The sequence below is a fragment of the Grammomys surdaster genome, unplaced genomic scaffold (assembly GCF_004785775.1).
Source record: "Grammomys surdaster isolate TR1022 unplaced genomic scaffold, NIH_TR_1.0 1136, whole genome shotgun sequence".
Lineage (NCBI taxonomy): Eukaryota > Metazoa > Chordata > Mammalia > Rodentia > Muridae > Grammomys > Grammomys surdaster.
The window spans coordinates 1,337,233-1,364,665 of NW_021605555.1; the positions used below are offsets into that span (position 1 = coordinate 1,337,233).

Here is a 27,433-nt window from a genome sequence, read left to right on the forward strand (position 1 = left end):
TCCCAGCACTTGGGAAGCAGAGGCAGGCGGATTTCTGAGTTCCAGAGTTCGAGGCCAGCCTGGTCTACAGAGTGAGTTCCAGGACAGCCAGGACTACACAGAGAAACCCTGTCTTGAAAAACCAAAACCAAAACAAAAACAAAAAAAACATGGAAGACTGAGGATGGAGTTCAGTGGCAAAACGCTTGCTTGAGCTTAATCCCCATTACCACATCCCCAACTATTCCGTTCCACACTCTACATTTCTCTTGGACAGCTAGAAAGGGCCATCAGAGGCCCATCAGAGGACCCGCCCCGGAACTGCTGGGAGCCCGGCCCCTTCGTTTCCTTCGCGTGTGTCTCGGTTAAGCACTACGAACCGGTCTCCTGTCGAGAGCGCAACTGGCGGAAGTGACGGCATCAGATGTGCGTCAGGCGTTCGGTGGGGTCGAGACCAGTAGCGGTGGCGGGTATCTGTTGGCGGTTTGGCTAGGTTTCTGCGGTCGCATCATTTTCTCCGCAGTGCCCAGGTAACGGTCCTTTCATCCTTTTTTTTCTGCTTGGAGGCCTTAACAAAGGCGACTTCTGCAGCGGGTCCCTGGAGTTTGCCGGAGGAAAAGCGGAATGGGCGCGCGGCCAGGAGGGGAACGGTCCTCCGCGCGGGCTGCTGCGGCTCCGCGAGTCATGAAATCCAGTGCCAAGTGTGAGCGTCTCCGAGGGGCTGGCACCGGACAGCCCCGCGCACTGCACGTCTCAGCTACTTGCCGCGGTGGAAGACAGTTTTACCCAGGCCTGCGGCTGCTCGTTTTGTCTCCAGTAAGAATAATTTTGTTAGGAAGCGGTTCTTGAGATGCAACGTCTCGTCAGAAGCCTGAGATTCAAGCTCAGTTGAGATTAACATAAAGACGCACGCTTTGTTTACACGCTGTCGTTTTTTTAGGCTCAGGTTAACGTGGTTTTCCAAAACTCCGGTTAGGCTTTTCTGGGAAAAGATGCTGGACTGGATGAGGCAGATGCTTGAAGACTGTGCAAAATTGGTTTTCCAAATACTCAGTTTGATGGCTCAGTTTCCAAAAGCTGAAAACAATCTAAAAATAAGTTTGTGCAGCGATTATTGCGATTTTAAGCTGCAGATGAGAAAAGGTGGTTTATATCGTCTGCAGGTGTGAGATGACCTCTGCAAAGCATACTACAATTTCCCCAGTCTTATATAATCAAGCGTTCAGTAAACTTCATTTGCAGAAAGTCATCTGAATAAATCTCTAGTTATACTTTGGACATTAAATCAAGCCTTTTTTTTTTTTTTTTTTTTTTTGGTTTGGTTTTTTCGAGACAGGGTTTCTCTCTGTGTAGCCCTGGCTGTCCTGGAACTCACTCTGTAGACCAGGCTAGCCTCGAACTCTTGAACTCAGAAATCCGCCTGCCTCTGCCTCTCAAGTGCGCCACCACCGCCTGGCCAAACGTTTTTTTTTAACTCAACCAAAGCAGTGATCTCTGAAATTGAATTTTCAGTCTTCAATTTTCTCAGATTTATCTGCTCTTTGACAAAGGAGATACGCAAACTGCACCTTAAAATCCTTTAACTGTTCTCATTGCCTGTGCAATGACATCTTACACCCTGAATTATGCAACCCCACCAACAGCTGCTTTGTCGTCTTTTGTAGTGACTTTATACTAAACCTGTCACATACTGCATGCTTTTCCGAGGCTCTGTCCCCCTTTCACTTGGGTGATTCGTCCTGCGACAGTGCTGATTTGTGTGGTTTTGTTCCTCTTGCTAGACCTGTGTTAGATTGCCCCTGCTTTGTGAGAGCTCTGGCCTCTCATAAGGGTACTTGAATTTAGTTATGTCTTCCTTAACTTTTTAAAAGATTTACATATGTGAATGTTTTGCTTATATGTCTATGTGTGCACCACATGCATGCCCAGGGCCCATAGAAGACAAAAGAGAGCTTTGGATTCTCTGGGACTGGATTTACAGCTAGTTGTGAGTAGCCATGTGGGTGCTAAGAATCAAACCTAGTCCCTCTGAAGAGCAACAGTGCTCTTAACTGCCAAACAGGTCTCCAGTCCCTTGACTTTAGTTTGTATTCTTTCTTCCGTAACATTCACTCATGATCACAAATGCCAAATCCAGTCCTAGGTGCAGATGTCTTGAAGACACGTTGTATAATGGTTTCAGCTTCCCAACATCTTGCCTTACTTAGTAAATGACTGCAATTTTAGTGCTTGCTAAATATTTATAGTTCTCTGCATATTTTCTATATTGAACTGTTTGATAAGGGCTGTATCCTCTTTATCATTGTATCTGGAATGTTGATTCAGTTCTGTGACATCTCTGAGCAAGTTATTGGTCTACATGAACTGAACTGATTTTTTTTTTTAAAGTATCTTTAAAAAATTAAGGGTGTGCATTTGCCTCCCATTTAGGAGACTCTGGGTTCTATCACTACTACCATTACAAAGGAAAAACTGCACATTTAGTCTCTTAGTCCATATTCATATTTCATGTCCATGACCACTAAAGAGATGATGATTAATGAAACCCAGTTCCAGGCATAGTTTGCATTAATGTGGTTGGTTTTTTTTTGTTTTTGTTTTGTTTTTGTTTGTTTTTTGTTTTTTTGAGACAGGGTTTCTCTGTGTATCTCTGGCTGTCCTAGAACTCACTCTGTAAACCAGAAATCCACCTGCCTCTGTCTCCCAAGTGCTGGGATTAAAGGCATGTGCCACCACTGCCTGGCACATTAATGTGTTCTAATGAGATAATGTTTCATCTATTGTTTACTGCCTTTAATTAAAATTGGAACACACAAAAAAATAATTACTTAAAGCATAGCGTTTTATGCTTGAGGTGGTGTGTGTGAATGGTATAAAACTGAGCATCATATTTAAAAAACAGAATTGACCTAAAAGAGCTATATGAACAGTGCCTAATAAGTGTTCTCTTCTTATAGTACAGTTTGCTTAGGAATTAGTTTTCCCTAAGTCCTTTGCTGGAGGTAGGAGGTGAGGGTGGAGGTTGTACAAAGGGTTGGTTCCTGATGCTGGTTCTTTTTTGGGTTTTTTTTTTGGGGGGGGGAGGGTTGTTTTGTTTTGTTTTGTTTTTTCGAGACAGGGTTTCTCTGTGTAGCCCTGGCTGTCCTGGAACTCACTCTGTAGACCAGGCTGGTCTCAAACTCAGAAGTCCACCTGCCTCTGCCTCCCAAGTGCTGGGATCAAAGGCGTGCGCCACCACCGCCCGCCTCTGATGCTGGTTCTTAAAGAGATGGCTCAGAGGTTATGAGCACTGCCTACTCTTCCAGAGAACCAAGTTAGAGCCATCTCTCACACGCTACAATTTGATCTTAATCTAAGCATTTATCATCTAAATTCACAAATAACACACAGGTTTCAAAGTTACAAGTTGTATATCCAAAGACCCATATTTATTTTAAGTACATGTGTGACCCCTTGGTAGCTCAGTTCCAGGGCATCTTACCCTCTCTTCTGGCCTCTGCAGGCCAAGGCATGAAAGTGATATACAGGCATACATGAAGACAAAATACCCACACATATAAAATAAATTACATTGATGTGAGGAGTCAGCTTGTAAGAGTCTGTTCTCTCCTTTCACCATTTGGGTAAACTCAGATTATTAGGATTGGCAGCATATGCCTTTACCTGCTGAACCATTTCTTGCCAGCCCTTTCTCCAGCAGTTTTTATTACTAATCTTAACACCTTAATTTTCAGTACTATTAGAATATTTAAGCACACAGCAACATAGTTCTTGTTTTTGTTGGCAATTTTACATGAGTCACAGGAAACATGGACTAGGCTTTGGGAGTAAAAGATACATATATTCATATGGGGTGTGTGTGTATTTACACACACACTCCAAAATAGTTCTGTGTGTTTATTTTGTGTGAACATGAAACCTGTGTCCATCTATTAAACTTAAAACATACTTTTCCAAGCAGCATCACCATTTCATGGGGTGTGAAGATAACCCAGAAAATTGAAGAAGTTTCTAAGGAGATATGCAGAGGATGCTCTAGGGAAAAATCTGAATACTGAAGAAAGTGAGAATCATGGACCAGAACAACAGCCTTCCACCTTATGCTCAGGGCTTGGCCTCCCCACAGGTAATAGAGCAAGAGGAGGGGCAAAAGGTCTGACATTCCCTTAAGAGACAGCAAAAGAAAGTGACATTTACCATGCAATATTGAATGTGGATTTGTAAGTTTTTCAAGCTTGTTTTGCTTTGTGAAAATTTCTGATTTAGATAGACATGATGCTCTTTTGTTTGGGAAGTTTATTTGGAACCTAATTTATTTAGAAGACTGTTCCAACTATGAGCTGTAGAACATTTATTTTATTTACTCCAGAAGGTTTCTTCTTGCCCCTGTTACAGTTACTTTCCTATCCCGATTACTACCAAATCTGCTTTCAGAATTAAACATTAGTTTTTGATGTTAAACATGTGTACATATATGAGTGTGTGTGTATGTTTGCAATAGAATTAGACCTAGATTGTAAGCAATTCAATATAAATTTTACTATCTCTGATGTTTTTCTACCTCCACATAAATAATTAAATCTACTTTATTTTTATAAATAAAATTTTATAAATGAACATTTTAATTATATAATTAAATCTATCTTTGTAAAAGAAGCATTATAGAAAAGGCAGTTGAAAATATTTTACAGGCTTTTTTGATTTTTATTTTTAGTAGAATAGATTACTTTTTAGAATAGTATGATAGAGGCATCTATTGGTCTGTCATCCATCATCCGTGTGATCCATCATCCAAAACTGATACATGCGTAGTTAGTGGATAATCGTCATATACTGAATAGTACCTTGGGTGAGGGGTTGGTTTTTTGAGACAGGGTTTCTCTATGTTACAGCAGCCCTGAAATTTGTATTGTAAACCAGGCTAGCTTTGAATTCCCAGAGATCCACCTACCTCTGTCTCCAGAGCTAGGATTAAAGACGTGTGCCTTCATGCCTGGGTACTGGATAGTACTTTAAATAGGGACATAGGCTTTTTCTATGTGGTCTAAATATGCTTGAGAGTCTAAGCATCTTTCTTTTTTTAAGTTTTTCGAGACAGGGTTTCTCTGTAGACTAAGCATCTTTTTTGCATATCATAAATAACATCCAGATTTCAAATCCTAAGTGCTCTTCTACTGTGTTCAATACTACAGAAGATAGTGAAGCATCTCAGGATACAAATTCTTCCCTAGTATTGATGACGTATTATATTCAGAAAACATCAGTCTTTATACTTCGCTTGAGTTCCACAAGGAAAAAAACTAAATTGCCCAACATGAGTATCTTAATCACTGCTCTCTTTGCTTTCTACAGGGCGCCATGACTCCTGGAATTCCCCTCTTTAGTCCAATGATGCCTTATGGCACAGGACTTACTCCACAGCCTATTCAGAACACCAATAGTCTATCAATTTTGGAAGAGCAGCAAAGACAGCAGCAGCAGCAACAACAACAGCAGCAGCAGCAACAACAGCAGGCAGTAGCAACTGCAGCAGCCTCAGTACAGCAATCAACATCTCAGCAACCCACACAGGGTTCTTCAGGCCAGACCCCACAACTCTTCCATTCTCAAACTCTGACCACTGCACCATTGCCAGGCACCACCCCCTTGTACCCTTCTCCAATGACTCCTATGACCCCCATCACTCCTGCCACACCAGCCTCTGAGAGCTCTGGGATTGTACCACAGCTTCAGTGAGTACCTACCACTCATGTACACACCACCTCCCAACCCCCGTGCGTAACAGTGAGTGTGTGCGTGCATGTGTGGATGTATTCATGGTTTTTCTGTTTATGTTCCCGGTCCTATGTCTCTGCACCAAAGGAGGTGCTTGGTGTAGCACTATTTGCTTTCAGACAATGGATTTACTTAAGGAAGTAACCCAGTGGTAATTCTGTTATACTGAGACTTATCTGTTCTTGACAAGGAATTAAAGCTACAGAGTGGGTCAGTGCTCTCAGCAGAGACTTTCCCTTAGAAATGGAATTACTTGTGTTTATGTATTTGGGCCACTGAAATGCAGACCAAACGTCATTGATACTGTGGACATTTCCTTGTAGCTAATTGCCTGAGTCACAGGCCAATTTTGTAACAGCCTTGGCCATAGTGTCAGCACAGGTCTTAGGGTCCAGGATTTCTTCAGTTTTGGCTGTGAGGGCTATATTTTTATCTTTGGAGATCTTTGTCACTCTCAGAGTAAGGATAGCAGGTCTTATCTTGATGAATTTTTCTGCATAAGTGAAGTATTTCCAACATGTAAAAAACGGTGGGAGATTCAGGCTTTTTTCTTCCTGAAACAGCCCAAACTTTCCAGATACTTAGTAACAAGAAGTTAGTTTTACTGTAAGAAAGCTTAATGGCTGATTAAAGGGTTCTTTGCAGACAACACTATTCGGTTTTTGTGTTTAATAACTGTGTCTTCCTACTTTCAGCTGTGTTTCCTATTTACACTTAGTTCTCCCCATATATATTGTATTTGTATGCAAGCTATGCCAGCTCATTTTTTAAGCTAAGCTGACTCTACCTTGCCTGTATACAATTTTAAGATTACTTTTGATTTTAAGAGATAAGCCCTGTAAGCACTCCTTTTGTCTGAACTGCTCTAAACTATTTCTTAATGCCTGTTTGACATCCACAAGCATTAAGGTTTGTACTTCTGATTAAAATCATTTATGAGAGCCAGCTTAGGATGTACACTTATTTCCATATCCACAGAACATGCAATCAACCATATTACTGTTTCCATTATCTAATAATATTTCTTATTAGGTGTCAGTTCAGAAGCCTTATAAAGAATTCAGCTAAATATCTTTCTTTTTTGTTTTGAAAATGTATTATTTTATTATCTACATTCTAAATGTTGCTCCTCTCCCAAGATTTAACTTTCTAAAATAAGAATACATTTATTATTTACCTGACTAAATTTATGACAGGTACACCAAAATGAACCTGAAAATTTAGTTCATGTATGTGCATGCTGAGTCAAACTCATTTTTAAGTAAAACAAGAATCTTTTTCTTAGTATTTCCTAGGTTGGGGGAAATAAGTGAAAAGATTTGGTCTACCTGGTTTTATGATTATGTACTAGAGAAAACTAGTCTAATAAAATTTAATTTTTAAATTAAATTTTTAGGGATATTTTTGAGACTGTCTCACTTGATAAACATGGCAAGCATGGTGCTGTTTATAGAATACAAGCTAGCTTTGAATTCTTGATAATATTCCTGCCTAAGCCTCCCACATGCTGGGTTGCAGATATTCTCCCTGTTGCCTTGCTTTTCAGCAAGACTTTGAGTCACTAGATTTCAAAAGTCGTCTTTATAGAGAGTGAGAAGAAAGCTGGTTGGAAAGCATTCTAATGATGGCAGTGTTCCTCTTGTGACAGTTGACTGGAGATGGTTGTCTGGACTCAAGAGTTCTTAGTATGGTAGTGTTCCTTGTGTGACAGTTGATGGGCTATTAATTGTATTTGATGACATTGTTCATTTCAGGTCTGTCTACTTTGAAAGACCTAGAAAACTACAGAAAAAGTTGTTTGCTATGTTTCCATTTTTATTAAAAGTTCTAGGCCAGGTGGTGGAAGCACATGCCTTTAATCCCAGCACTGTGTATTTGAGGACAACCTAATCTACAGAGCCGAGTTCGAGGATAGCCAGGGCTACACAGAACCCAGTCTCAAGATGGAAAAAAAAGTATTTCCTAGAATACTTGACTAATAGGATCCAGTGGCATGAAACAGTCCTTTAGACCCAGGTGGATAAAGATGATGTTTGTGCATGTGTGCATGAGCTTCCCTCTGTATGTTGGAGGAGAGTCTGAAGTGTTGTTTCTCAGGACACTACCCACCCTGGTTTTTAAGATGGGATTTGTCACTAGCATGAAATTTGCTGGTTTGGCCAGGCTGGCTCGTCACATGCATCCCAAGCCAAAGATAGTATGTTCCCTAGAGGCTCAGCTGGTTTGTCTGAATATGGGAGTAATAGTTACCACCTCATAGTATATTTTGAGTACTAAGTGAGAATATCTGGAGCACTTTTTAGACATTTAAAGTCAGCAGGATTTTGTTATGTTTTTTAAATTAAAGCTTGGTGATAAACAATCATCAATTAATCATGTTTTCTTTTCAAATTTTTTGCAGAAATATTGTTTTATAGAAAATCTTGATTATAAACTTTACCTAAAGACATTGCCCTCATTGTTTAAAAGTTATATATTTTCAGTAATCATGTTTTCAAATTTCTTGCAGAAATATTGTATCCACCGTGAATCTTGGCTGTAAACTTGACCTAAAGACCATTGCACTTCGTGCCAGAAATGCTGAGTATAATCCCAAGGTCAGACCCGTTTTCATGTGTTTCATACTGTGTGAGATAAACAGAAAATTCTTCCTAAATGTTGGTGAGAAAACTTGTATTGTGCTTGTTTCTTGATACTAGCAAAGTAAGTATGTATCATGCTTATCTTGAATGTTAAGTGCATAGGAAAAGTTCATTCTGGAATGTTTTCATTTTGTTTGGTTTTCCTGTTATTGCAGTATTAAGAGTTTCAACCTGGGACCTTAACCACACTAGGGAAGTGCTGTCCACTGAGCTGTGTCCTCAGTTCTTTAACTTGTATTTTATTAAATACCTACTATATATGTGGCCCTCTAAATGTAGAAATCCATACAGTAAACTAAGTTTATATATGCTCACATTGTAGTGGGCACACGGCATGAAGTTGGAAAACAGAATATCCCATTTAGATCCTGAAGCATATCTAGTGACATACTTGTGGTATCTACTTCAGTAGCTCTGTGAAGGAGTTGGGAATGGATTATATGGGTGGTAAAAGATTAGTCAGTAATAATTGTTGGCTATAACTTTTAAGGTTTTTTTTGATAGACAAGATTGTCTTAGGGTTTTATTGCTATGAACAGACACTATGATCAAGGCAAGTCTTATAAAGGACAACATATATTTGGGGCTGGCTTACAGGTTCAGAGGTTCAGTCCATTATCATCAAGGTGAGAGCATGGCAGCATCCAGACAGGCATAGTGCAGGCAGAGCTGAGAGTTCTACATCTTCATCTGAAGGCTGCTGATGAAAGAGTGGCTTCCAGGCAGCTAGGATGAGGAAGGGTCTTAAAGCCCACACCCACATTGACATACGTACTCCAACAAGGCCACACCTCCTAATAGTGCTACTGGGCCAAGCATATACAAACCATCAGAACAGCCTAGTGTGTGTTTAAAGGCTTTTTCTTTTTTTAAAATCTGCACCAGTAGGAAAGATTCCATTTTTCTGTCTTTTTTCTGTAGGGAACATTTTCATTGACAGATGAGCAGACAATTGTGAGGTTGAGATGGAGAGCTGCCTAGGTCCCTAGATGTTGAAGGAGAAGGCTAGGTTGAGAAAATTTGTAGAGATAGTTTCTTCAAGTGGGAAGTATTCATCTAAGGGCCATCTAGTACTTGTAAACCTGTACTGTGGAAACAAGTACCTCATAGATTCCCTTTAATAATAAAGGAAAATAAGATGTTTTTGTGTATGCACACACACATGTATATAAGTTTTATTAATGAAAAGGAGAAGGCAACAGAAAGAACTCAGGACAGCCGCTGATAGCTGGTGGCCAGGAGGAGGCTACTCAGGCTTTTTGTCCTTTTACAACTTGATATAGGTCATTAAAGAATACACAATTCTAGTTATTTGTAAATTCTTCAGACACATTGAAATTTTCTGTACCATAACCTGGCTGTTGGTCTCAGTACCATATCTTAGTTTTACTGGGTTAGCCCCATTTCCTTCACCAGTGTCCACCCCCCCCCCTTTTTTTTGTATATTTTTAGTTGATATTGGCCATGAGAGCCTTTAGTTTCTTCTGTGGGAGTGCCTTATGCATCCTCCTGTGAGCTTCTTGGCGTTTTATTCAAGGAATTAAAGGTCCACACAGATTCCAAACTAACAATTCCTTTATAGGCATTAGTATAGATCAGAAAGAAATACACTGTTAGAAATGAGGGTGTGCTACATGAATGAGAAAGGACTCAAGGGCTCCCAATTCCTAGGATACTATAGAGCTAAAGAAGAGAGGAATCTGGTTATTAGGGGTATGGTTTTCTGGTTTGTTTCTTTGTTTGTTTGTTTGTTTGTTTTGGTTTTTTTGGTGGGGGTTCGAGACAGGGTTTCTCTGTGTAGCCCTGGCTGTCCTGGAACTCATTCTGTAGACCAGGCTGGCCTCGAACTTTCGAACTCAGAAATCCACCTGCCTCTACCTCCCAAGTGCTGGGATTAAAGGCGTGCGCCACCACCGCCCAGCGGGGGTATGGTTTACTATTTGACAAACAGATTTGGGTTATAAATGTGTCTATTATGAAGTTGTGATGCAACTGATTTTAGTGATATACATGCCTAGTTTTGCATGGGGATAAGATGGTAATAGGGGATTCCCCTTAAAAGTTTACACAGAGGACACAGTTTGCCTTTTGCATCCAAATAGTCAGGATTAATCAATCAGCCCCCCCAACACACACACCTTGTACTTGGACATAACTGAATATCTGTGTTTGACAATCATCAAAGGAAAGAGAAACTTACTCCATTGTTTTTAAGTGTCCTGTATATATATCTGTATAGGTGTAGTTCCTGGTTTGTGAGTCTTGGGTTTCTGGGTTTGGAGGGGACTGTATGTGTATTGTGCATGCAGGTAAGGGTCTCAGGCTGCCAGGTCCATTATCAGCAGAAGGGTGTATTCATAGCCCAAACCAAGTGGAGTCCTAAGTTGTATAACTGTTCTGTATAAACATTGCCTGCCTTATGTTTCTATCCGTAATAGAGTTGCATACTTTATAATATGATTTCATTTTTTATGGCCTCAAACTCAGATTCTTTTGTCTCTGCCTTCTGAATGCTGGAATTAAAACTGTGTCACTCTCCCCAGCTTTGTACTATAATCTCATTAGTTGTGTGTCATCTTGAAACTGGCAATATAGTAGTATCTAGAGACTGAGGGAAAGAATGGTCTTGTGAATATAGGAAATGTGGGATCAATTTCATGTCCAGTTCATAGTTGAGTATAAGGCTAATTGGAAGATTAAATACAAAGAATCGGTTTGGTCACTGGTCACTTTTAGATAACCAAGTTTTTGTTGTTTTTAATATTTATAACCGTAATATCTACTTGATGGATCATTCACCCTTATTAAGATGTAGTGGTCTCATCTCATTTTTGCTTGAAGCCTACGTTGTCAGATATGAGTGTAGTTACCCTTGCTTGTTTTCTGTTTCTATTTACTTTATTATTTTCCTTTGCATTCACTTTCAGTTTGCACATGGTTTTACAATTGAGGTGTGTTTCTTACAGTTAGCAAATTGTGGGATTAGAAAAAAAAAACAACTAGTCTCTGTCTTTTCATTAGATAGTTAAGACTGTTTACATTTAGAGCTATTATTGGAAAACATTATCTGATTCCTGAAATTTTATTGATTGATTTGTCTGGTTGGCTTTCTCTCCTATCCTCATTAGGAGTTAGTTGGTTTACTGAGTCTGACAGAATTGGTTCTTTCTTGGTTCTCACTTATTCATCTGTTCCTCATAAGATTATTATTCTTTCCTGAGCTTTCATGTCTATCTTTTTTTCCTTTTTGTGTAACATTTCTTTAAGTATTTTCTGCAGTGCTGACTTAGTACTCATGGGTTGCTTTAGTTGGACAAACTTGGAAAGTTCAAAAGAGAAGAAAGAAAAAGGTTAGAAAATAATAGAAAAAAGATCAAGCTTTTTAAAAATAAATTTTAAAAATTTATAAAGAAATACAAAAAGTAGATAAATGTAAGAAAAAGAATTTTAAAAATCATTTTAAATGATACTTTTTAAGTTCATTGATAGGAATCTCTGATGTAGCAGAGAGAGTCTGACCTAGGACACGCAGCACTACATCTTTCCTCAGTCACACAAGACTGTTTATCAGTCAACATGATGGCAACTTTTCCTTTTTACCCTTCCATTCACACCTTGTTATGCTTCTTTCTGACATTTTAGCGGTTTGCTGCAGTCATCATGAGAATAAGAGAGCCACGAACAACTGCGCTGATTTTCAGTTCTGGAAAAATGGTGTGCACAGGAGCCAAAAGGTATCCTTAAGGAATGCTTTGTTTCTAGTGGATAGATTGTGAAAGAAAGAAGGCTCTGCCATCTGTGTGTTACAAGCTAGCACATGTTATTTTTGAATGGTTTGCTCTAATTACTCTGCATAGCTTTGTGCCCCACACTCCAGTTTGTTACTCCTGATCTCCTGTGCTCTGTTGTAGCACTGCCATTTGCATTCTGCTGTTGAGATAAAACTCTGAGTTGGGAAATCACAGTTTTATCCAATAGTGATATCCTAAAAATGAAGAGATTTGATATAAAGGAAGATAGAATTTGTATTTCTCAATAATAAATTTTACTAGTTTTTTTTTTTTAATAAAGATGAAGTTTTCATTTCTGTAGAGATTTATAGGTCAGAATGTGGCAATGACAGTGATCATGCTAATTGAACCACACACTACGTCGAGTCCTTTAAATCCTAGGGCTTGGCAGTAATGTGCCAAACAGAAGGATGATGTTTTGATAGATGTATGGTTCTCTTAAGGACACAGGGATAGTTTAATTACTTTTCTAATTTAGACTCCGTTATTTGTCTAAATTATTCCAATAGGCTTTTGTACATAACTCACTGATTTTCTTTCTGTAGTGAAGAACAATCCAGACTAGCAGCAAGAAAATACGCTAGAGTTGTGCAGAAGTTGGGCTTCCCAGCTAAGTTCTTAGACTTCAAGATCCAGAACATGGTGGGGAGCTGTGATGTGAAGTTTCCTATAAGGCTGGAAGGCCTTGTGTTGACCCACCAGCAGTTCAGTAGGTAGGTCTAAGAAGTATGGGGAATAGTTTTCCAACAGTCCATTTATAATCTACTCAGGCATCATTTAGGATGATGTCCAATTTCTAAGCATGTATGATGTAATTGCAAGTTAAGTACTTCTAAACACAAGGTATTGCTGCTTGTGCTACTGTACTCTCTACTGTCCTTATAATCCCCATTTCCTTAGTCACATGACACCCAGACTCTCTCTCATTGGAATGACTTGGTTCACCACTGTATGCCTCACCATTTTGTTCATCAGTAAATAGATGTAAATACATGAATTTGTAGTTTCTTCTATCACTTTTCTCCTAGTTTGAGTCTGTTTTTGTCGACATGCCAACACAGTATAAAGATGAGCAGCAGAGGTCGACTGTCCCGTATTATTCTGTCCTTTCTCTGCCTGAATATTTGCTTAGTATCCCTACTCACATCCTTATCTTGGCATCTGTTTTCTATTTGCAGCCACACCAGCTTACCAGTTCTCTCATACTCACCAGCTTCCTCTTGCTCCATGGCCTCTGCATATGACACTTTTAACCCTGGCATATTGGGTACAATTTTCAACATAGAAACTCCTGTTTGAGTTTCAGTTCACTCATGTTGCTCTTCCTCATGTAGACCTGTCCTGAGTTTATCTCTGGATCACTCACAAGAAAGACATAACATATCCTTTTGTAGACTGAACTAAGAAATCTGAAATCACTATGTTAAAGTACAATAACTAATGTCAGTTCAGGTAGATGGTATGACCAGGTTCAAAGCTCATGTCTGGTTTCTTACTCTGGCTAAGTCACCTGTTAGAAAAACAGACAGGTCCAGAATAGTTCTATTGAGGAAGGTGAGATGATTACAAGGCTGACTGTCACTCTTAGCTTAGGAATGAATGGTGACATTTTGATAAGCTGCTTTCTATACCTAGACTACCTTAAAGTGAATCTAAATTGGGATCAGAGTGTGAGTATCAACTCTCGTTTTTATCACAGTCTGAAGATAGCATTAAGTGATAGGAGGACATGTAGCCAGTAGTTAGTCAACATGTCTTAACTGGTCAATGTTTTCTTCTTGTGTGTCCTACTTGTGTACACCTGGATTGTTCACTCAGTGCTTTCTGGAACAAAGCCTCTTTGTATCTAGAAACACAAAAAAACTGGTGATTTCTAAACTATATTTCCATTTTCTTTCTAGCTATGAGCCAGAATTATTTCCTGGATTAATCTACCGAATGATCAAACCCAGAATTGTTCTCCTTATTTTTGTTTCTGGAAAAGTTGTATTAACAGGTAAGTTGAAAGGGAAGTTGTGTACTGAAACTGCAAAGGATGTTAAGATGGCATTTTCTGTGTTGGGGCAGTTGTCTAGCCACTTGTAAGGATGCTTTTTAAGTTTTACATTCCATCCTAACCTTCATGAGAAAGGTGGAAGAATGAGAACAGCAGAGTCCTGCTGCTTATGTTGCTGTCACCTAGATTAAGCTTGAGTTTGGCAGTAGGAAGGGAAAGAACACTGACTGTTTTCAGTTGGCCCCTGCACCTTGTGGGGTAGTAGAATATACTTCTAAGATTGCAAGACTGAGAAGCGCTCAATTGAATACCAACAGTTGGGAGAATAAGGTTTCTGTCCTTGGTGCTTGTCAGCTACCATGTCACTTAGGACCAAGTATGAGAAGGAACTAGACTAGGGAGTGGTTATTGTCTTGCTAACGTGTGGATCCTGGCCTAGGACCAACTATGTAGTAAGGAAATGATGGTCTAGGGTGTTTAAAGGTCACTAGGTATATCACTTTTTAAAATGCTAACAAAATACTGTAAAAAGATAGCTGGAGAGCTAACTGGGCATGGCCCTTAATCCTATTAATTAGGAGGCAGAGGCAGAGTCAGGCCAGCCTGGTCTACACAAGTTCCAGGACAGCCAGAGCTACTTAGAGAAACCCTGTCTCAGAAAAAAGGGGTGCAGTAGGGATTGTGATAAGAGGACACCACCATTTGTTTGTCTTAACTGGGTATGGAGGGAACTGTACTTATGTTTTAAGGTAATGATGTTATTGTCTATTTTAAGAAATGTTACTTAACCATCTCATTTCTATTCCAATATGTCTTTGTAGGTGCTAAAGTTAGAGCAGAGATTTATGAAGCATTTGAAAACATCTACCCCATCTTAAAGGGATTCAGGAAGACCACATAGTTGTCTGCCATGTACTCCTGCCTCCCCACCCATGTATTTTTTAAAACCAGTCAGTTTTGGTACCACTGATGGTACAGTCGTGAGGACTCAGTTACAGGTGGCAGCATGAAGTGACACCGTGTGTCCTGCTGCAGGATACTGGAAAGGTTCCCTCCTCTGCACTGAGATCACCCTGCAGCATTACTGTGAGTTGCTTGCTCTGTGCTGCTACTTGGGCGGCACTGCCCATTTATTTATATTTAGGTTTTAAACACTGCTGTTGGTGATTGTTGGTTTAAGGAACAGAACTTTTAAGTGTTCAAGCCACCTGTACAATTGGACTTTTTATTTTAACCTTTCCCACACAAGCCAGTTTTTATATTTCTACCAGAAAAGTAAAAATCTTTTTTTAAAAGTGTTGTTTTTCTAGTTTGTAACTCTTAGGAGTTATTTTTGTGCCAGATACATTCCGCCTTCCCAGTATTGCAGGACTGAATAGTTGTATTAATCAAAACAAATGGCTGTACATACTTTTCTTTCTTCAGAGTACTCTGCCCAAAAACACAGCTTGTAAATTGTTAGATTTTTGTTATAAATGATATCTTGTAAGTCATGTGATCATACTGTCAAAGAAATTTATTTTAGATATAATGCCTGAGACCATTGTTTTGTTTGCTTGTCTGTGTGTTTGATTTTTGGTTTTTTGGTTAACATTTATTGTCTGTTGAAGTGAGAATGGACATGCCACAGATTTTATGATCCCCATTGAACAGGCTCCGGTTTCCTAAATAGTCCACTGTGCCTGGGATTTTCACCAAATTAGTTGTTTTGTTCCTTTTTCAGCCTTTGCCAAAGTCTTGTCTAAGGTTTCATAGCTAGTAAGAGACATTAGGGCTCTGAGTCAGTAGTTGAAGCATAGAAGTTTGGTGCCCTATCCACAGATAGCTACTTCTCTGGTATAGTATTTTTGTCATGGCTGTTTTCTCTTGAAATATCAGGTGAACATTTACAAAGCCTCAGGTTATTTTGGAGAGAATTCTGTCCTTTTTAATTCTAAAAGTACATTTTGTACAGTCCCAAGTATGTATAATCAGATGGAAATCTTTTTCTTCCTGGCCTTTCCTATTTTCCCAGAGTAACTTCCAGATTAGTGAGTGGGTGTCTTGTAACTCTTCATCTTCCCCTATATTATGCCTGAACTCTTCAGATGCCTGATAGTGGCAGCAGGCTGGGAGGGAACATTAGTAAGTGACTGGTTTGGGGTGGCATGAGTGTCCTGGAACTTTGTGGTTACTAGAGTACTGTCTGAGATAACAAGACTGAGAAGAGCGCCACTGAATGCCAACAGCCAGGAAAATAAGGCTTTAGTCCTTAGTACTTGCCAGATACCATGTCACTCAGGACCCAAGTATGGGAAGGAACTGTGGACTGGGTGGGTGGGGGTGGGGTTTGACTTGCTGACTTGTTTAGTATGGTGAGGTGATGGACTAGGATGTTAAAGTTACCAGCTGTGTTTCATATATATATATCTTTTTTTTTTTTTTTTTTTTTGGTTTTTTTCTAGACAGGGTTTCTCTGTAGCCCTGGCTGTCCTGGAACTCACTCTGTAGACCAGGCTAGCCTCGAACTCTCGAACTCAGAAATCTGCCTGCCTCTGCCTCCCAAGTGCTGGGATTAAAGGCGTGCGCCACCACCACCCGGCTTCTTTTATAATTTTCAATGTGCAAATCCATCCTTTGGGTCTGCTTTTCATCTCATTTTTGGAAAAACACTGAAGCACATGTTCTCTTGTGACTAATTTTTTGCAGTCAGTGTATCAGCTATACTTCCAAGATGCAGTGTAATGTCTTCTTAGATACCTTGATTTGAACCCTTCCCCTAGTGATGGTAGTACACAGCGTTGTACAGTGTTGGACCAGCTATTCTTGTATGTGGTTTTGAATACGTACAGATTCCTATACACTTTTACAAGAGGAATTGCTGTGTTATAGATGGTGTATATGATTTAAATTTTGACAGATCAATACTAGATTTCAACCCACCCCTCCCCACAAAAGTGTATAAAGTACCTTTTCTTGGCACATCCCAGGCATTACTGATGTCAATAATATATGAACTATTTGGAAAGACATTATTCTAGTATTTCTAAGATTATTTCCCCATGTAAAAAGGTATTCTCCATGTTTCTTTTAAAGTTTTATAATTGTTATATGGGGACATTTCCAATTCATAAAAGCTAATTATTTCATCATGGTTTCTTGTTTTAATTGTTTGTAACATTTTAAGGGAAAATGTTGATACATATTTATCTTTTTCCAATCTATCTGTTGAACTTTTATTACTACTAAGAGTTGACTGCATTTGAACCCTAAGTTCTAGGCATGTAATAGTTGATAAGTACTAATTTTGTTTTTTCTTTCTGGTATTTATTTTCAACATCTCAATTTTCATCATCTTAATATATCTTAGTTTTTTTGTTTTTCTTTCTGTTTTTTTGTTTGAGACAGGGTGTCATGGTTAGGGTTGTGTAACCCAGGTGGCCATGAGGTCAGTGATTCTGCCTTACTGTTTCGAAAAATAGCTGGGATTATAAGCCACTGGAGCTCACCAAGGTCTTCATTTAACTGGTCCTGTATTATGCATATCCTTTTATCCTTACTAGGGATAGAACACAGGCTCTTGTGCTTGCAGGGAATGGCCTCTGTAACTGACCTACACTCAGAGTATGTACTAGACTATTGTGTTGTGTATCTAGATTACACATGCAGCAGACTTTTTGAGAATGTGATTGTCTTAGTTTCTTTTGTTGTGATAAAATACCATGACCAAAAGCAACTTTTGTGGAGGAAAGGGCTTATTTCAGCATATAGTTGTAGTCAATGAAAGAATGCTGCTTACTGGCTGGCTTAGCCTCCTTTCTTATACAACCCAGGACCACCTGCCCAGGGCTGGCACCACCCACATTGAGTTGGGCTTGTCCACATCAGTTAAGATAATACCCCCAGATTTGCTTACAGGCCAATCTTACAAAGCCATGTTCTCAAGATTCCCTCTGTCTATAACTCGGACATAAAAAGGTTTGGTTCAAGTTGACAAAACCCAACAAATACAGTGGTTTTAGTGAGAAGGGATCTTACTACCACTAGCCTAGGCTGATCAGGCACTCAGTTTGTGGCCCAGGGTAGCCATGAATCTGGACTTCCAAGATTGACCCAGATGTACTCAAGTGAGTGCTTAGCTGGGTACATTCCTGTCCACACTGTCTAGGGATATCCTCAAATAATAGCTTTTGCTATTTATAAATTCCTTAGTGCATTTACTCTTAGAAGCCCTAAGCATTTAGAACTTTCTGTAATACATTCTGAGCAGACAGCATTGCTGGTAATTTGGGATGTGAAGCCACACTCACACCTCTGTCTGAGGCTTTTCCTGAGTCACTGTTTCTACATGTTTGCCACTAATTGACGCAAATTCCTTCCACAGCTATGGACTATACTACTAGTTCTTTGTGGTTCTTATTGATTTAGCTTCAAGTTAAAATGAACTGCATTTCCACCCTTACAAGTAGCTTGGTAATTAACAAGTGTTCTCCATAGGAATTTCTAAATGATCCCATATATCTTAAGGTACACGTAGATGGTATGAACTCATAGGCCAGGACTCTTGTGTAGTTTGCTGTAGTCAGAAAGTCAATGGTAGTAGAATATGATGTGACCTCATAAAATTGTGAAGGCTGACAGATTAAAATTCAGAGTGAACAAGAATGCTAGGGTAACATGATACAACAGCTCTCTTTAGGTTTGTCTTAGTGTGGATCTCTGATGTTGAGAATTCACTTTTGAGTGGCAACTGGAAATGCCATTAACATCTAAAGATTTGGCCATTGTTTAGTAGTGTATTATATGGACTATCTCATACTTGAAACATGACCCAGCCCCTCTATTTACTCAAGTTACTGCTTCCAGGGCCAGTTTCTTCTCTGTTCACTTTCCTCTGTCAACCTGTGAAGACAGTCTGGGAAGGGAAAACAAGAGTCTTGTTTGTCAATCTTCTATAAGCAGGTTCCCTGGCTTTTCAAGGTTAGCTCTGAAGTAGGGCCTCAAATCCAGGCTCCCACCACTCCTGGTACTTCTACTTTACTGGCTTCTTCTTTATCCTACTTAGTCTAACAAAGATGTTTCTCTTTGTTCTGTACCAGACAGGATTTGTCTCCTTGAGTTTTACGGTACCTCTAACTGTAAATTTAGAGGTGGGGAAATGCTTTGGACCTGGTGGTTTATAGGAAATATATGTGTAAAGCTTCCCTTTCCAGATACTTTTTTATGTGCATGTTTTCTGTATCTGAGAGAGTTATGCCACATATGTATGCATGCCCACAAGAGCAAAAGGGCATCAGATCCCCTGGACCTGGTGTTACAGGTAGTTGTACACTTCCTGATGTGAGTGCTCTAAGAACTGAACTTGGGTCTTTTGGAAGAGTAGCAAGCACTCTTAATGGCTGAGCTGGAGCTGGAGAGCTAGCTCGGAGATTAACTGAGCCTTCACTATTTTTGCAGAAGACCCAGGTTTGATTCTTGGAACTCACCCAGCTGCTCACAAGTGTCCTAACTTCCAGTTCCACAGAACCCAACATTATCATCTAGCCTCTGAAGGCACCAGGCACTTTGTGGTGCCATACATGAATAAACTTAAATAATAGCAATAACAGACAGCTGAGCCATCTCTCTAACAGATTTTTTTCTTTACATACTTGAGTATTTCTATAAAATTAGCATGCCATGGACATCAATAATGGTATCCTGATGTCAGTGTATAACCCTCTTGGTGTCTGTGTAACACTATTGCCCTTTGCTGTGGCTATACCTCAAATTTAATTCCCTGTCATTGGATACTTGTTTTAGTAATGCACAGACATTGTAAATCAACATCTTCATAATTCTGTCTTTGGTAACTGTCCCAGAGATGGAATTGTGAGGTACTGAGGCATAAGGAACATTGATTTTTAAGAATTTAACCCCTTTAAGGTGTATCTGTCACATCCTGCTTCCACACAAATTCTTCTGTGTAGCCGATACCCAGGCTACAGCTCTCAGCACAGGTGAAGACAGCCAAGATGCCCCAGTCCACGCTTCTGCCCAGTCGGTCTGCCTTTAGGTGGTTCAACAGCTGAGGCATGACCTGGGAAGAAGACAACATAATATTTCAAGAAAGGGCACTTTTGTCTGTTCTGACTTTATAGCCCCTCTGTTCTGGCATGTGAGCCACCTAGAGCAAGTTTTCTAAAATAGTAATTAAGGTAATACCTGGAATTCAAATATTCTCTTGGCACCACATGGGCAATCTGGGATATCTTTTTCTTGAGGAATATTTTCACCAGAAATCCAGATGGGTTTAATACCTCTTCCATACCTGAGAATCTAAAAGATCAACATATCTAAGTATTTCCAATGAAACCATGATCTGAGGATCATTTGGAGATCCACATGGGCTCCTATATACTGCCAACACCGCTAAACCTCAAAAGCCATGAATTTACCTGATTTCCTTAATAGTGATATTCTTCCCTAAAATGTCAGAATCTTCTAAAACAATTAAAAATTACTGTGCACACACATGTACGTGGCAGCACTCGTGTCAAAGTCTAAGTATGAAAGTCAGATGGTAACTTGTGGAAGTCAACTTCTCCACTATGTGTGTCTCGAGGATCAAACTCAAGTTACCAAGTGCAGCCACAGGCATTGGCCCCACACTGGAATCAGTTCTATCACGGCACTGTACCAGCTCATTACTAGAGTCTGCATATAAAATGTGGCCAACGGTAGCTAGTTAGCGCTTGTCTTCATATATAATCAGGATCCTTAAATGCTTAAAAATGGGTATGTATGAATTCAAACGTGGGGTTTTAAAAAGTAAATTCAGTATAGTCAGCTTCAGAGTGTCTTTTGTTTAAGACTTATCACCATTTCCAAAACCACCTTAAGTGTTAGGACCAGATCAAAGCTTCCTGTTATCCTGGACACTTGATGGAGTGTTGTTAGGAAGCTGCCTTTAGTAATTTTTGTTTATGATAAAGCAACTTAGTGGGGAAAACTTGTCATTAACATATGGATTTTTTATAAGCTAAAAGTAGGTGTGGCCATCATTTTGAAAACACAATGAACTATAAATACCATTTTACCTGCTCTGGTTCAAGGGCTATTTTGGATTTAAACTTTTGGAATATGTGATCTTCCTTGGATTCATGCTTTGCCATGGAATCTAGTTCTTCCTCAGGTATTCCCCCTGAAAAAAACAACATGGAATGCTGGGATAATCAATTTCACAATTCAAATGTATGGGGAAGCTAGTTCTAATTAGATAGCTTCCTCTATTCAAGTAACATTAGTGCTTATTTCTATGTAACATTATGTAATCATTATAAATCTAGTCTTTCTCATACCTCACTGGACAACGACAGGGGGACCGGAGCCATTACAAAGTCCCCTTCAATTACTGGAGGTCAGGCCTCTATCCCCGCTTTTGCAAGATTAGATTTGCCACAGCCCTTCTATACTTTGAGAAGGGAGATGTCAAGGCTAGCCCTGCTTACACACTGAAGGCCTAAAATCAACCATAGGCCTAAAATCAGCAATAGGCCTGTCATACATGTATACTAACACCAAGTCTTGGGTCTCAGTGGAAAAACATTGAAACAGATGGCTATAAGCTAATGTAAACAGGCAGCTTTTGTGGAAATCTACAAGCCTGAGTAGTCATAGACCTTGTAAATAGGTAGCCTTGGCAGACAATACCAACTTAGATAAGGTCAATCGAGTCACAGGCAGAATCATAGTGACTTGTCCCCTGAACCTTCACCCAGCCGATACCCGGTTCTAAAGATATCTGTATTCCCCCTGAACACCCACACTCCAGTGTCATCCCCTTCCCCACATCCTGCCTTTCTGTGTTTATAACCCCTGTGTGAATGAATTACGATTTGAGAAAAAATAAATTATAATAAATAAATAAATAAATAAATAAATAAATAAATCTAGTCTTTAAGGTTCCAAATTGGGCTAGAGAGATGGATCAGTGGTTGAGAACAGTGACTGCTCTTCCAGAGGTCCCAAGTTCAATTCCCAGCAACCACATGGTGGTTCACAACCATCTGTAGTGGGTTCTGATGCCCTCTTCTGGTGTGTCTGAAGAGAGCAATGGTGAATACATAAATAAATAAATCTTTAAAAAATTCCCTCAGATGGATGTTCTCTCAAAGTGTAAAAGCAAAGATAATTTAGGGGACCCTACAAAACTTCCAGAGGCAAACCTCCTGTGTCCTCCCTCCCAACCTTTCTCCTTGAAGCCCAAACCAGTTCTCAGCTACAACACAGTAGCTTCAGAGAAGCATTTTGAAAATTTTATCTTGTAAATGTTGAACAAATACTGTAGTTAACTGTCAAGTACCAAGAATCAGCTTCATATCAAATTTCAACATCTCCAAGTCACTTGATTTTATCTACAAATAAGTTTCTGATGATTAATGAGATTTCTGCTTTTCAAAACCAGGAATTGAATCAAGGGCCTGGTACACATTAGGCAAAATGCTCTATGCTGAGTTCAACCCCCATCGCTTTTATTTATTCTTCTAGATAGGTCTCACACATTTGTTCAGGCTTGCCTTGAACTCATTTGGTAGCCCTAGAAGTCCCTGGACTTCAAACCTGCCTTAAGCCTCCTGAGTAGCTGGAATTATACATCTATCCCTAGACCCACTAATAACAGAATTATTTTTTTGAGACAGGGTTTCAATGTGCATAGCCTTCTTAGAACTCACTCTGTGGACCCACTAGCCTTGAACTCAGAGAACCTGCCTCTGCCTCCCTAGTGCTGGGATTAAAAGCATGATAACTGAATTCTTAACTACTAACTTCTTGAGTATTTCCTCCCTAGTTCTAGAGTCAACCACCTCTCTAAATACAACATTTTATAGATATGGAGTGCCAACTACAAATAAGATGATCATTATCTCTAAATCTTTGTTGTAGATAAATGTACTTACAAGTTGCTGGCATCTTCTAATAAAAATTCAGACCTTCACCTTTTTGCAAATCTGTACTATTCTTTTCCCAGACCCAACACATAAATTTACTAATAAAATAACAGCAGTCAGGTGTAAAATGATATAACTAACTCCTGTAATATTTGCACTCTGGAGGTGGAGGCAGAAGACAGTTCAAGGCCAGCTTGGCCTCCATGAGAATCTGTCTCAAAATTAAAGAAAAATGTGTATTTAAATTTTTTTCACCTTTTTTTTTCATTCTTGGAATATATTTTAGTAGGGATCACTGGCTTGGATTAAGTGGTTATAGAATTCAACTACTTATATAATGATTATATAATCATATAATCTTGCTTCTTATATAATGATTACTTGTACAAATGACTGTCAGGTCCTACAGTCAATTCTTGAGTACACCAGCCCTCCCCTTAACATCCTTTCTGAAGGAAAACATTTTCATATCTTGCCACTTGTGAAAACATGAGCAACAGTACATGCACGAACAGACATGTTGTAGTTACATCCAGGTAGTTCCTATGGCACATGTATTTTTATAGAATATTTTGCCCATATGTATGTAGGTATGTATATGCATGTCAAGGCCAAAAGAGGGCACTGGATCACCTGGAACTGGAATTAGAAAACTGCCATGTAGGTTTTAGGGACCAAACCTGGGTCCTCTGTAAGACTCTCCAGCCTTTGATTCCTTTTCAGTCACAAGACATTTTACTTGACTGAGTATTCTGTGGGCTTCCACCTGAGATAAGCCTCCCCCCCCCCCCACTACTGGGTACCATTCTTCCTATATTTCTGTTACCAAGCATGAACTGGGCCACAATACTCTCGTTTTGTAATCTTGCAGCAAATGAGCCAGTAAACTGGGATTCTAATTTAGTTCTATAAACCTGACTTTATGGTTTAAAAGCTCAGATTCTAGAGTCAGTAAGATCTAGAATCAAACTATAAAAACTAAGTTCTTTGTTCAAACACATGATACCGAGAACTTCAATTTCTTCACTGGAAGCATGAGGCAAAGTGTATTGCTAGGTGTTTGAATGAGCCCATGCACAAACATCCCGGGGCAAGGTGAATGCTCGACTCATGACCAACACTTGCATGGGTCACTGCTCAAGTCTCTGTTAGATGGTCACCAAAGACACAGCCCTAGAACATGAACTCTAGAGAAAGTATGTATGTACTTACATGAACCAAAAACTTTTGGTATGAACCAAAGTATGTATCTCAAAGTAGAGCTAAAAGACTACATTACAAAGGACCCCTCTTGTCATACACTGTTCTACACTGACTTGGGATCTACAGTCTTCTACCATGACATTCTCTGCCTCACCACAGACAAACAGTGACGGTGCCTTTCCTCCCTGCTGGTTTTCCCCAAGGTATATTTGGTCATAGTACTGTAAAATTGATGCACATACTCCTTACCCATAGTTCCTATCACTTCAGAATAATCCTCCATTTCCACAACCTCAGGCAAAACCTCATCTTCTGTTTCTGTTACAATTTCAAATTCTGGAAACAGGAAATTGTGGTCTGGAACCGTATGGTCTAAATGGCCTACAAGAAAGTTATTAGCATCATTAATAAACATTTGGTTTTGAAGACCTAAAATTTCCCATTTTCTAAAGTTCTGAGATCTGTGTTGCTGAGTGAAGTCATCACAGTTTGAACATCAGAGCTGCTATGGTACAGGACAATCACTATAGAGCCTCATGCTAGCCATCACATGAAGCAACAGATATTAAATGTGTGAAGCTGCTGCATATATATAATATGGCTTATTGTTAGGAGACGGGATCTCACTACATTGCCCAGATTGGCCTCAAACTCTAAATCCTCCTGCAGCTGGCACTTGAGTGCTAGGACTATAGATAGGTACCACCATGTACGTACCTGCTCAGTAAAATTTAAAAGACAGTAAATACACCAACTGTTAACTTACTTGTTCTCAAGTATTAGATATTATACATAACTTTCTATACTAACACTACAGATGTTTACAACAGCACAAGCATGAATAAAGTGAAGAGATACAGTTTACAAAGTCACGGAACAATTAATTCATTATCAGATTAGGGATGCATGCATGTGCTGACAACCAAAAGATAGTGAAGCTTTTTGCATGATCACTGTTAAATACTGTTTCCCTGTTAATAAAGCTGGTTGTGTTTTAGATTTAGCGAAGTGTTCATGTTACCAATTCCTAATTTCAACTTTGGTTAAACTTCTGGTTAGAAGCTGAAGTATCTCAGTTGATAGAGGCAGTGAAGCTAAACTAAAAACAGGGATGTCTTACCTGATTGTGTACAAGCCTGCTTGTGTCCTAGCCGCCAGTCTAATGTCTGATGCTCCTTGCTGCAGTAATGTGCCCGTTTGCACCTAGAGCATGTCATAGGGGCCAAGCAGCCACAAACCCTACAGAGATGGGCCCCAGACTTAAGCTGGAGGCACACACTTTCTGTATCCGAAGCTCCTGTTTCAGAAGGGGGCTCATATGAGTAAAATGCATTTTTCCTTGGTAGCTGATTACGAAAAACTGAAATGAAGAGGAGAAAGGGGTACGTCAGAGTATTTTTTTTTCCAGTGAAACAAAATAATTCAAACATTTGAACAGTCTTTGGTGCTTCATCCCATAAAATGTCATTTAGGGAAGAAAACTACGGTTTTCGCTTTCAGGGAGCAGTTTTTATATAAGAGGGGATTAAAATGAAAGCTAAAAGAAAAGAAAAAAAGCCGGGCGGTGGTGGCGCACGCCTTTAATCCCAGCACTTGGGAGGCAGAGGCAGGCAGATTTCTGAGTTGGACGCCAGCCTGGTCTACAGAGTGAGTTCCAGGACAGCCAGGACTAACTACAAAGAGAAACCCTGTCTCGAAAAACAAAAAACAAAAAAAAAAAAAAAAAAAGAAAAGAAGAAAGAAAGCTAAAGACCTTTTAAAACCGGGAAGAGCTCCCTCTGACACGAGTAACTTACTGGCTCTAAAGTGTCCGAGCCAAAGATGAAAGGGGCACGATTCTAAGACAATTCTGATACCTGAATACAACCACTCGCACCGACCGATCGTCCCACGTCAGGGGTTCAGCCCCCGTGGCAGCCCTCGCCCAGGTCCTGCCCCGGCAGCCGCTCACCTCGCAGGCCGGCGCAGCACGGCGGCTCGCGACAGCAGAAGAGAAAGAGGCTGCGGTGGAAGGCGTCGTCCCGGCCGGGCAGCGGCGCGTACACCTGCAGCAGGAAGGCGAGCCGGCGGCCGCAGCGCGCGCACGCCAGCGCCCCGGGTCCCGGCAGCTCGGCCAGGGTCAACCACGCGGGCCGCCCGCCCACTTTACTGGGAAACTGCTCGCTGCGCAGCCTCCAGGCCGGTGCCTCCTCGGCGAAGCCCAACTCCACCGGAACAGGGGCGGCAGCAGCCATGCTCGCAGCAGGACTCAGGCCACCAGACCGGAAGAGGCCGGTCACGTGTTAGACCGGAAGGCGGAAGGCGGGGTCGGATCTCGAGTTGGGACGGGGCTGGAGGTAACTCGGTAGTCAGGAAACAAAAATGAATAAAGGACACTGGTGGGCAAGACTAACCCTCTTCATCACTCCACCGCCCTGTCACTGTTTCCGGGGACGCGAAAGCTAGACTCTCTTTCAGACCTCTGAGCTTAAGGTGTTGGTTCTAGATCTTACGACTGGTGAGAGGCGTGGGGGCATTCTCAGCACTCGGAGGCAAAAAGAAAAACTTTAATTAGTTCGCAGCTGTAGCCTTTAGCTACAAGTGACCACCACCAATATCCACTTAGCAAGTTCCGTTTGCTAAAGATAGAACTGTCCTAGTAGAAATCTGAAAATTCAGCTTCTGTAAAACTTGCTCAGCTCCAGGAAAAATCTCTTTTGAAGACCACCCCTAAGATAGTCACAAAGACTATGACAATACCTAACGTTGAATAAACTATGAAATGTTTCTGATCCGGTCTGAGTCTCTTATCCAATAGCTAAAGGCGTGGTGCACACTTCTTGTTTTTCGAGACAGGGTTTCTCTGTATAGCCCGGGCTGTCCTGGAACTCACTCTGTAGACCAGGCTGGCCTCGAACTCAGAAATCCGCCTGCCTCTGCCTCCCGAGTGCTGGGATTAAAGGCGTGCGCCACCACCGCCCGGCTGTGGTGCACACTTTTAATGCCAGCACTCAAGTGGCAGAGGGGGTGAATATCTGAGTTCAAAGCCAGCCTGGTCTTCAAAGTGAGTTCCAGGACAACCAGGCAACACAAAAACCTTATCTCAAAAACAAAAACAAACAACAACAAAAAGGTGATGTCTGCTGAGGGATTGCAAGT

At 40.3% G+C, this 27,433-nt stretch overlaps 2 protein-coding genes across 2 annotated transcripts; one reads left to right on the forward strand and one right to left on the reverse strand.

The window, feature by feature from the left end:
- The first annotated feature begins 372 nt into the window (after positions 1-372).
- Positions 373-15,727, forward strand: Tbp (TATA-box binding protein). Its single transcript, XM_028783478.1, has 8 exons — positions 373-509; positions 3,941-4,105; positions 5,332-5,711; positions 8,264-8,351; positions 12,039-12,130; positions 12,733-12,900; positions 14,089-14,183; positions 15,005-15,727. The coding sequence occupies exons 2-8, from the start codon at positions 4,052-4,054 to the stop codon at positions 15,082-15,084; spliced, it is 957 nt and encodes a 318-aa protein (XP_028639311.1). The 5' UTR covers positions 373-509; positions 3,941-4,051; the 3' UTR covers positions 15,085-15,727.
- Positions 15,728-19,787: 4,060 nt separating this feature from the next.
- Positions 19,788-26,573, reverse strand: Pdcd2 (programmed cell death 2). The gene is made up of 6 exons (XM_028783498.1): positions 26,247-26,573; positions 25,416-25,655; positions 24,545-24,676; positions 21,242-21,345; positions 20,367-20,480; positions 19,788-20,241 (listed from the first exon to the last, which is right to left on the reverse strand). Exons 1-6 carry the CDS (start codon positions 26,527-26,529, stop codon positions 20,083-20,085), a joined length of 1,032 nt encoding a protein of 343 aa, XP_028639331.1. The 5' UTR covers positions 26,530-26,573; the 3' UTR covers positions 19,788-20,082.
- Between the last annotated feature and the right edge of the window lie 860 nt (positions 26,574-27,433).

What these genes read in the sequence shown, in the direction of transcription:
- Tbp (XM_028783478.1), top strand. Translation starts at nt 4,052, where the DNA reads ATGGACCAGAACAACAGCCTTCCACCTTATGCTCAGGGCTTGGCCTCC. An exon ending in GGGATTGTACCACAGCTTCA is followed by an intron (nt 5,712 to 8,263) that starts GTGAGTACCTAC and finishes AATTTCTTGCAG; the next exon opens with AAATATTGTATCCACCGTGA. An exon ending in ACCCACCAGCAGTTCAGTAG is followed by an intron (nt 12,901 to 14,088) that starts GTAGGTCTAAGA and finishes TTTTCTTTCTAG; the next exon opens with CTATGAGCCAGAATTATTTC.
- Pdcd2 (XM_028783498.1), bottom strand. Translation starts at nt 26,529, where the DNA reads ATGGCTGCTGCCGCCCCTGTTCCGGTGGAGTTGGGCTTCGCCGAGGAG. An exon ending in GTGCTGCGCCGGCCTGCGAG is followed by an intron (nt 25,656 to 26,246) that starts GTGAGCGGCTGC and finishes TCTTCATTTCAG; the next exon opens with TTTTTCGTAATCAGCTACCA. An exon ending in TAGCCCTTGAACCAGAGCAG is followed by an intron (nt 20,481 to 21,241) that starts GTAAAATGGTAT and finishes TTGATCTTTTAG; the next exon opens with ATTCTCAGGTATGGAAGAGG.